The sequence below is a fragment of the Rhinichthys klamathensis genome, unplaced genomic scaffold, assembly GCF_029890125.1.
Source record: "Rhinichthys klamathensis goyatoka isolate OS25496 unplaced genomic scaffold, OSU_Roscu_1.1 h1tg000256l_1, whole genome shotgun sequence".
Taxonomy (NCBI): Eukaryota; Metazoa; Chordata; class Actinopteri; order Cypriniformes; family Leuciscidae; genus Rhinichthys; species Rhinichthys klamathensis.
Genome location: NW_026606778.1, coordinates 1,608,256 through 1,618,646, shown reverse-complemented (window position 1 = coordinate 1,618,646; position 10,391 = coordinate 1,608,256). Strand labels below are relative to the sequence as shown.

At 39.0% G+C, this 10,391-nt stretch overlaps 1 protein-coding gene across 2 annotated transcripts in view; it reads right to left on the bottom strand.

Annotated features, from left to right (window-relative positions):
• Positions 1 to 352: 352 nt before the first annotated feature.
• Positions 353 to 10,391, bottom strand: part of kif13ba (kinesin family member 13Ba) — a 56,622-nt gene continuing 46,583 nt past the window's right edge. Inside the window, exons 28-40 of one of the 2 annotated variants that reach the window (XM_056267167.1) lie at positions 8,889 to 9,015; positions 8,520 to 8,575; positions 8,236 to 8,360; positions 7,972 to 8,148; positions 7,045 to 7,137; positions 6,269 to 6,421; positions 5,278 to 5,355; positions 5,111 to 5,164; positions 4,915 to 5,020; positions 4,263 to 4,396; positions 2,940 to 3,005; positions 1,370 to 2,063; positions 353 to 932 (exon numbers count right to left, since the gene is read on the bottom strand). In XM_056267167.1, the coding sequence (XP_056123142.1) occupies positions 724 to 932; positions 1,370 to 2,063; positions 2,940 to 3,005; positions 4,263 to 4,396; positions 4,915 to 5,020; positions 5,111 to 5,164; positions 5,278 to 5,355; positions 6,269 to 6,421; positions 7,045 to 7,137; positions 7,972 to 8,148; positions 8,236 to 8,360; positions 8,520 to 8,575; positions 8,889 to 9,015 (2,072 nt within the window). In that variant the 3' untranslated portion in view covers positions 353 to 723. The remainder of the gene's footprint in view (positions 933 to 1,369; positions 2,064 to 2,939; positions 3,006 to 4,262; positions 4,397 to 4,914; positions 5,021 to 5,110; positions 5,165 to 5,277; positions 5,356 to 6,268; positions 6,422 to 7,044; positions 7,138 to 7,971; positions 8,149 to 8,235; positions 8,361 to 8,519; positions 8,576 to 8,888; positions 9,016 to 10,391) is intronic. The other variant, XM_056267168.1, reaches the window with a different exon arrangement.

Below are 10,391 nucleotides of genomic sequence, written 5' to 3'. Positions count from 1 at the left end.
ATGGCACCAAACCAAATAAAATATTCAATTTTGTGAATTTAGTCATCCAATCACTGGCCAAGTAATAGTAGTACTGACATCAATTACCTGCATTGACCTGCTCAGGGCAACACCCATCTTGAAATAAATGCAACCCCCCTTTCTTGATAGTGGCTAAGAGATGAACACATATCCAATAAGTCTGATCGAATCCCTGAGATAATCTCTTACATGTCTACCATACCATTTACCACGTTTTAACTAGTGTTACAAAGGTGCAATGAGGGATGACAAACAAAAAATGGGTCGACTTAAAAAGGCACATTCAGGAAACTACAAATCGATTACTGACTGCGCAAAGAAGATAAATCAAGCATAATCTGCACTATCAAGTCCAAAAATGGACTCTTGATAAAACCAGGGCACAAACAAGAAGAATGATGGGTTGATCCCAAAGACCTGGAAGATTCATTTACGGTCACCTCAAGGAGGCTTGCTTGAGTTACCAAACCAACAAATCCCAAGGAACATAGCTGAAGCAGCTTGTTAAAATTCATAGCACTCCCACATGCTACACATTAAGCATAGCACCGAAACTGATAGAGAAGTTTGTAAGGGAACGTTGTACCACCTCCATGCAAAGCCCAAGAACACTGATGGATAGAGGTGACCTCCCCCGTTAGATTGCGATGTTGGAGGTGTAGCTCAGCTGTGGATGTTCGGTCCTGCTCAGCTCATTGTCAATTAGCTGGTCCAGGATTTGCGATTCTCTCCTTTTTGAATGGCAGTGCCGGCTCCTCCCCTCAGTTGCTGACTAAACTCTCCGCTGCGCCGATTTTCGGTGTGTCTTTTGGAAGTTTCCCTTCGAGTCAGCCGATCTGGACGGACTAGCACCCCGTAACCAGGGTTGCATCGGAAGTACTGCTGGCCCTCAATGGAACCATCGTTCTTACCTGATGGATACAAGAGGAACAAGGTCTGTGAATCAGTTTAACCAAGGTGGTGTCAGCATCTCAGAAAACTTGTCACTAGAAAGGAGAAATCAAGTCAAGTCTTCTGTTATTTGACCAGGTTCATTTGGTTTGAACCTAATATGTGTTACATCAAATTACCACAAGCATTTTGAGTCTTACTGCTAAAATAGAATTTTATTAAAACAAACATAGCTAAGACTTATCAATCTGTTACCTTTTAATTAATACTTTAAGAATGACTAGTTGCTAATGTCACCCAGCAGGCCTTAAAAGGCCATTTGAATCTGGAGAAATTAATCTGTTCTCGGATCGAGACTTTAGAGCATCAGACCACAAGAGGAACAAGTCTGTAAATCAGCCTCACCAAGGTGTCAACCTCTCAGAAAACTTGTCAGATAATGGAAAATTTGACTAACCTGAGGGAGTGTCCAGCTCAACGCCGACCCAGACGCCCTCAGAGAAGTGCGTTGGCCCAATGTAGCGGACCGTGCCAGACTTACTGGTTCCTACAGTGACTCTCCCTCCCACCTTGAGCCAAGCAAGTTCCTTGGGTTCTACATCCTCAAAAGTTATCTCCAGCTTTTCCAGGCTGTTAGTTTGCTCCGATTGCATTGTGGTTGCTTTCCCGCTACCGTCTCCAAGAATGTTACTGAAAGACCTGAGTTCATTGGCTTTGACCTTCTGGAGGGAGAAAGGGTTGTCTATGGAGGTACTCATCACCAGGGGAGGGTTTGCGTTTAGCTGTACTTCCTGCTGGGAGGTGGTGACGCCATTCCTGTGGCTATCTTCCTCTTTTCTATGCCTGTCAGATCTTAGCCCAGCTTCTACAGGAGCAGAGGCATTAACAGGGGTGGGTAGACAGTCTTCAGTGTCGTCTCCCCTTTGCCTGGATGCTACGGGGCCAGTTTGGGTATTGGGAGTAGGGGTAAGGTCCCCGCAAGCAATGGAGACATCGGAAAGGGTGGCAGTGGAGACACTAGTAGAGAAATAGCCACTGGAGGCCTCGCTGATGGGGCTCAGGGGCAGGTCATGCGGATCATGCAGAAAGGACGGGGCATCAGGAGCATCTGAGTGTCTGTCTGAAGCAGGACTCTTCCCCATTACTGCGACCTATTGGGAAGCACGTCCAAAACCACAAGGAATATTTAACTACACCTCAACCTATCATCTGACTCTCACACAGAGTGCACATGCTAGGAAAACCACAGATTTAATAGCATGCAATTTACATCACATGCAAGAGAGAAAGACTTGGCTCTTAAAATATCTTCCTATAGTAGGTAGGGCTGTCACTTTTGTGAAAAAATCCTCGATTTTTGAGACATAAATGTTCATTGAATCGATTGTAAAATCGATTTTACATGACTAAAGACGTTTCCATTTTCAACGCCAAATATAGGCAAACCCACGGACAAATAACAGGCATTAGGACGAACGTAAAGAGTGCGCTTGAGACGCGGACAAGTCAGCAATATTTCTGATGATTTATTGGCATGAAGTTTCGTGCACAATGACAAACAGGAGTGCAAGATTCTCAAAAAACTATAAGCAGAGTGGACTGCCATAACATCAATGAAAAACATTACTGCAGGCTTCGATATGGCTGTGTTTACGATTAGAAATGTCAAACAAATTTCGCCCACGTAGGCGATTGTAGGCCGAATCTGTATCTGTATGCATGAGACTGTCTGAATACTGGCAGAATTCACATTTTTGTTGTAAAAAGTGTCTGTGTGACGTGCGTTCGCTGCGGTCGTGTCGTGACGAGCTGGAGAGAAGGCCGTTAAAATCGATTCCCTATTTTCATTTTCGATACTTGTGTTGGTTGGTCCGATCGATTGTGCAATCGATTTTCGAACGTAAAGTGACAGCCCTACTTCCTAGGCTATATTTCCACAGAATACAAGTCTGTAACCCAATTCATCATTTATATTTATTTAATTTTGCCAAAGACAGAGCATGAGATCAGAGTGGAGATCTACTTACTGGTTCTATTCTTACTCTTCCTTCATCAGGGTTGCTGGCTGTTTGCATCATTATTCGTGGCATATGCTGGAGAGATGAATGGAACGTATTAAATTTGTTTTTACGATTTCAGTAATGGTTTTCAACGAGGCGGCACAAAGCTTGATTTAAGTGTCACGTGTTCATTTTTTATGTTGGGAGCGTTTGGATTACGTTTGATCTCAAGTACTGACAGATCAAAAGTCTGCATGCAGGGGGAGGAGTGATGTACACGATGAAATATCACTGTCATATTTTTTTCCCCTCTACGCCTCCGTTGAAAGCATGCTAGGAGATATGATGAAAGAGTATGGCTTGACAATTAATCTTGGGGAAATTAAATACGGGAGTTTATCTAGAGACTCCTGCCTAACATATAATCAGGTTTCTCTGACATGATTTACTTTGACAAAATGAGGACACAGTTTTAATCAAGGAAAACCAAAAAAGCCTGTTTTTCTCACAAAAAATCCACCACCAAGCAATAAGGCTTAATTTAAAGACTTAATTTGCCTCATACAAGATGGATAATATATCATGGATATATTGGCAATGTAGTAGCGTATGGAATTTCTGTCTATATGGAAATGAGGAGGCATGAAGACAGAACGACAGTATACTAGAATCTAAAATTGACTCAAATTAAATCGGTCAAGAGCATTCGCATCCCTCTTTGATTACCACATATGATTTACTCATCTAAATGCAGCATATTTCTTAAAAGGCTTTGCAAGCGCTAATTCGGCTATTTTTATGATGGATACTTCACATTGCTTTTTTTCATTTATGCACGAAATCACTGTTGACTGGAATTTACATGCAGAAATGTTTATAAGCATAGGTTACTGCTCGTCTTTTGAATAAATTCAATAATTTGAGAGTTTTGTAACGGAAGAAATATTTGAAGAAATAAAATCTAGTTTTAGGACCACTATATCTTTTTTGCATTTTCATATTTATGACAATTAAACACATTTTACCCCCAAATTCTAATTTCTGTAGAACTATACTGTAATATCAGCATAAATTAAATACACTACAACAAATACCACATGATCTACACATAATTGGATTTAAAAATGTAATAAATAACTTTGTCTTAAAATGCATTATTTATTTACTATATTTTATTTATGCATTTTATTTCTCATACTTTATTTATTTTATTTTTTTGGTTTTAGGGTGAAATATGACCTGGAAATTTCTTGACAGGAAACATGAGACTCAGGGCAGAAAAGCGAGCTTTGGGCATGGTTTACTCATTAAAATGGCTGAAATGTCAAAAGTAAAAAAATTAGTTCAGACCTGTTGTGACTGTGGAGAGGGTCTCAAATCTTTCTTGTCTTCACGCACGGGGAACAGGGACTTGAGCAGCTTGGGCATCTGAGGGACCAGGACCTTGACTGTGGAGATATAAGAAGCAGCAAGCCCTGAGAAACCTGTGGGCAGGTTGGGAAGGAGGCAAAAAGCAAGGTAGAGGTGTGTGGAGAGAGACGACAACGATGGTGAAACAAAGACAGATGTAGAAAATAAATAAAAGGAGTGCATGACGCTGGAAAATAATGTCACACTGATACAAAATGTCACATTGACATTTTGTGACAGATCACGAAGAGTGGTGAAAAGAAGTTGTAGTTGAACAAGACAGATCAAACCTCGAACTGCCAATATTATGCCCTTGATCTAGACACAGATATTTTCCCTCTAACAAGCATACTTGAAGTTGATTTAGATAAAAGTTAAACTACTATTTCATAAACCAGGTTAGAAATGGCAGCACACAGGCAGGAATGAGTCTGACACACTTACAGAGAACACAGAGTTGAAAGTTGAAAGATAAGACAAATAAAGAAAGGGTCATGCTGGAAATGGTAAAGGAAGATTATTTTATTGGCGAAAAAAAACAAACTGTTCACGTCCTGAACTGCTCACTTAAAGAGCGATCATTATGTCGTACCTTGCTCAGGGTCCTGATTCTGTGTAGGAGGTCTGGATGGTCGTGGCAGTGTTTTGCTAATCTGGGAGGATGTACCGAAGATATCCTGCTGACTCTCCCATCGATTCTTACATAAGCAAATTGGATATCAGAGGTTACAAAAAACAACCGGTTTCCTGTAGTGGACCATATGTCCTTTTTCACCCTAGAATCTTACCTTGTTGTCATCCAGCACTGAGTTTAGTGACAGATCCTGTCTGCTTCCAGATAACTAGAGGAAGAAGAGTTGATGTGTGAATACAGAATGTGCCAGACTCTGTTGATGCCAAGTGTCCTTAACATTTCTCTCTGTTAAGATGAATTTAAGGCTACAGATGCGCTTACCCGGTGCACACTGGGAGAGCTGAGACTGCGTCTGCTGCCCTTGCCTTTACCTGCCAAATGCTCCTTCACTGCCACCTCCTGTAATACATGATCTGATTTACATGATGAAAACAACATGCTGAGCTGAACTAGAGAAACTAGACCGCACTGGAAAGTCACCATTCATTTTAGTGAACTGATTCCTAGAACTGCTATTTATCACTATGATAAGGTTATATAGAATGAGTTAAATGATGCGCTAACACATTACTCTCCTCAGTTTTATTCCTTAAACTACAGTGATTTACAAACACTTTGCGAATCAGTTTGACATATCTAAAAAATTATTACTAAGGCCCTGTGTCCACCAAAGCGTTTTTTCCAGAGGCTAGCTTATGTTTCCAATTGTTTTCAACAGGAGCGCCGCTTTTTTAAAACGGCAGCAGCGTGACGTGGTGCTAAGTGTCTATTTCACGCTGAACGCTCAGCGTTTTTTACCGGTCACCAAGAGTTTAGGAATGTTCAACATTGGGTAAAACTTTTTTACTTTTTACCCAGCCGTCCAATCACAGTGGAGGAATGGAGGGACAAATACCACATTGACCAACGGCAACAGATGACAACAACAAGCATAATAACGGAACAAAATTTAAAACAAGAGCAAGAGAAAATACTTTACATTGTATCAACATTTTTATATAGAAACAATACAGAAACAAACTATATGTGAAATGAGATACTAGAGGATACTTTTTTCTGAATCTATTCCGTATCACTGCAAGCAAAGCTTCTCAACTGGAAAAACTCTGCGCTGCCGAACCTCTATCAACTGGCTAAAAACACTATGGTGGACACGGCCTAAGGGTGGTTTTCTGCCTTTAAATTCATTCGTCCTGTAAAATTCAGTTTAAAAAATAAAAATAAAAAACATGCTCAAATGATTATAAAATAAGAAAGATGATCAAATGTAGACTCATCAGTACAAAAATATAAGTGGAGGTAGCTGGGTGACCTGTCTCAGACGGTCCAGTGTGAGGATGTTCTCCACGGCCAGGACGCTCCGAAGGTACTTCTCTGTGGCAGCTTCATTGTCTAAGGATTTGGCGTTCTCAGCGCTGGTGGCCACACGGGCCAGCATCTCCCTGTCCTCTGAGCTCTGACTGTCCTGCAGACGTACACAGTCAAGAAAGACAGGTGCTTAGAAACAAACCAGCTAAAGAAACCAGGTGTGCATCTTTACCAGAGCAGCTTTTGCTGATACAAGTTAATTTCTTGTGGGTAATGGCTAACTAACATGACATTTAGTTGTTGCTGAGAGTTTTGCAGTGATACATATGAGTGAATAACTGTAAATTAAGAACATGGAAGTTTCTCCTTGCTTCAATACTGAAATCTACAGACAAATTTTTTCTGAATCAATGTTTTTGAATTTTAGTACTTTTCATATAGTATTTTTTAATATTTTGAATGAGCTTTTATTTGTATAATTTCAGCTTATTTTAATTTTAGTTTGTTTCGGTAATTTTGTAATTTGCTTTTGTCATTTTTAATATTTGTATTTAGCTTTTATTTATATTAATGTAAGATGTTATTTCAGTTATTTGGCGTCATTTATATTTTCTTTTAATTCAGCTTTATTTCAGTTAATTGTTTAGTTAGCAATAGCAACACTGTTCTGAATTAAGCAAAAGTATTATATATTGTCATTGGTAACTGAAAAACCCATATAATTCAGCTACTAATGCATTATACACAGACAAAACAGCAGATTTTGTACTGTATGCCTACCCCTGGGATGTTGGAGACAACTTCAAAGGTCACACCACAGCCGGGAATAGTGCTCCTGGTGGACATTCTTCTCAAGAAATTTTGGGCAAAACCCTGTTTAAACAAAAGAAAACAAATACTCAGGGATAGATATGAAAAACTTTTGTTTCTTAAAAAGTATAGGGTTTCTAAGCACCAAAAACATATGGCACAGCTGTATGTTAAGCTTGATTAAAGGGTTAGTTCACCCCCCCAAAAAAAAAAAAATCCCATAATTTACTCACCCTCAAGCCATCCTAGGTGTATGTGTCTTTTTTCTTTCAGCCAAACACAATCGGTGTCATTCAAAAATATCCTGACTCTTCCAAGTTTTATAATGGGAGTGAATGGTACCTTTTTTTAAGCCCAAAAAAGCACATCCATCCATCATTAATGTAATCCATAATAAGAAAAATATCCATATTTATAACTTTATAAACTATAAATCACTGGCTTCCGGTAACGGCCGTACGCGAGTCAAGATGTGTCAGGTCAGAGGTCACTCTTCTGCTGGAACTAGACTCGCCAGTCACTAGTCAGTGATTATAGTTTATAAAGTTATAAATATAGATATTGTTCTTACAAAAACGCATCGCTTCGCTTCAGAATGCCTTTATTAACCCATAAAGTCATATGGATTACTTTTATGATGGATGGATGCGCTTTTTTGAGCTTCAAAAAAAGGTACCATTCACTCTCATTATAAAACTTGGAAGAGCCAGGATATAACTCCAATTGTGTTTGGCTGAAAGAAGAAAGTCATCTACACCTAGGATGGCTTGAGGGTGAGTAAATTACGGGATAAATTTCATTCCTGGGTTAAATAACCCTTTAACAGCAGAAAGTTTGAGAAGACTTTTCTGCAGTTCTGATGATGGTGTAGGTCATTTAAAGTAGACTGTGCCGCACCTGTCGTCCAGTGAGGTTCACACAGATGCGTTTGCGCAGGACTAGCTGCATCTCTGCAGGGTGGCTGAGCTGTACCACGGTGCGGACGATCAAGTATACTCTCTGATCTGGGGCGGCCCCTCGACTCAGCTGTGGACATTCATGAACCGTGGAGTCCCAAGAGGCTTCGGCTTTCACCTGGAAGTAAAATAGGTTAATACATTCCTTCACAGACAACTTAGGGAGCCTGCGAGAGCCCCGAAGGTGCGTGGGTCACATTCTCACCTCTCCATCATAGTGTTTGACGATCTGAAGGTCAAAAAATTCATCCTCATCTTCTGAGCTGAGCATAGCGTCCCAGCCGCCTGCCTCGGGAACGTCTAGGTTCTCCTGAGAGCTGAAGTCATCAGCTGGAGGGAGGAAGAACAGAAACAAAGGAGGAACAAGTGTGAAAATGAGTGTTAAGATAAATAGTGCTTACAAATGGGAGCAATGGAAGAAAGATCGTAGAGGACATTGCATTTCTGCAGAGAACGTTGCTGTTCTTCAGCAGGCAGGAAAAAACATACCGCTCAAGTCGAGGAAGAGCACTGGAATGTGAGTTTCCATCCCAGGTACTGGTACCCTGCCAAGACAGACATCAAATCATCAACACATGGCCCAAATACTCATGACTAAACATTTGTAAAAACTGTTTAACTGATACTGACATTCATTTCACAAACAAATCAAACTTAAATCAAAACTGACAAAACACATCGTTTAAGGATTAGAACATCCTCCCTAAAAAGCAAACTGCATAAAACTAAGCTGATTTTACACTGAATTTCATTCAAACCTCCTCTGACAGACAACATGTATACCAGCTATCTATAACGATTCATTTAATTCGTAAGTTTAAGTGAAAATTGCTCAGTATGGTAGCAGCAGTGTCGTACCACTCAGCAGGAGCTCCTGGTATTCCACTGCCAGCAGAGGGCACCATCACTGCATTTCTCTCCTCCGTGAGCGTCAGACGCCACTCAAGCAGCTGGGCCTCCCTCTCCACGTCATCTTCAGACTTATCTGGTCACAGAGAGAATCAACAATGTTTCCTCTCATTTCTATGTCATGCCATTTCTCCAGAGAAGGCCCTGTCATCAATATATCTATATACAAATTTATGAATAAAAAAAATTAAATATATATTTGTTGTGTGTATGTATATAGTATGTATATACAGTGCTGGGTAGATTACTTACAAATTGTAGTCGGTTACTGATTCTAAATTACATGACAAAAATTGTAATTAGTAACGTAATCCATTACTTTACAGATTTAAGGTAATATAATCTGACTACTTTTAGATTACTTTTGACTCAACTCGTTTATCACATTGATTTGAAAAATTAAGAAATATTTACTCTAGAGAGGAGTATTATGCTAAATATAAGCATTATACTGCATATTCATTGTAGTTTTACTTTATATTTTAAAAGTAATATTCTTCAGTATTCAATGTTTGATTAATTTGTAATTTTTATGACAGCCACCAAATTTAATTAAAAAAAAAAAAGTAGAATCATAATTGTCATCCAATATGTATTCTTATGATGTTATTATTATAAAAAAAACTTCCTTGTGTAATTTAAAATTAAGTACCCTACAAATCAGATGATTTTAACCTTTAATATTAGTGCTGTACCAAGTTTAGAGAGATATTTTTGTCCTTGAGGAAATTTGCCATGTACTGTACCCGACAGCCCTAATTAATCAAAATTGAATCGAACTGAATCAAATTGAAATCGAATCGAATCACAAGCTTGTGAAGCGAAATCAAATTGAATTGTGAAATTTGTGTCAATGCCCAGCCGTATTAAATATCTATCCATCATTCCATCCATCTCTCAATAAATAATTATTTAATATTATAATAACATTGTACACTATAATGTATTATTTTTTTTTTAAACTTTAGAAACTTTAAGTTTAGAAAAGTTGAAGATGACTTGTTTTGTTGAGCAACATTTGTTCGATCATGATAAATATAAGCAGAGCTGTCAAGAAACCAAGAGAGGAAAAAGAATAGATCATTGGCTCTGCCTCTATAAACTTGAAACCTTCAGGTCACAAGATTTCTCACAGCTTTAGTTTTATGCTAAATTATGCTATTCAAAAAAAATCAGTGTACATGCAGAAATAAAATGCTGACCAATCAATGTAGCTCTGATTCAGTCAAATCTCAAAGTTTTTCCCCACCCCACTTTTGAGTCTGAATTATGCAACTTTTTGATCAGCAAAGGAACAACAATAAGGAACTATGTGGAGTGGGATTTTGGACCAATGCATGATGTAATACAAATAGTAACAACAAACACAAAAGCTCCCCACACAAGGACAGTACAAAACTAATTAGCCACAAATTAAAGAGAGGACAGCACTCTTTTGTAGTTAATTACTGA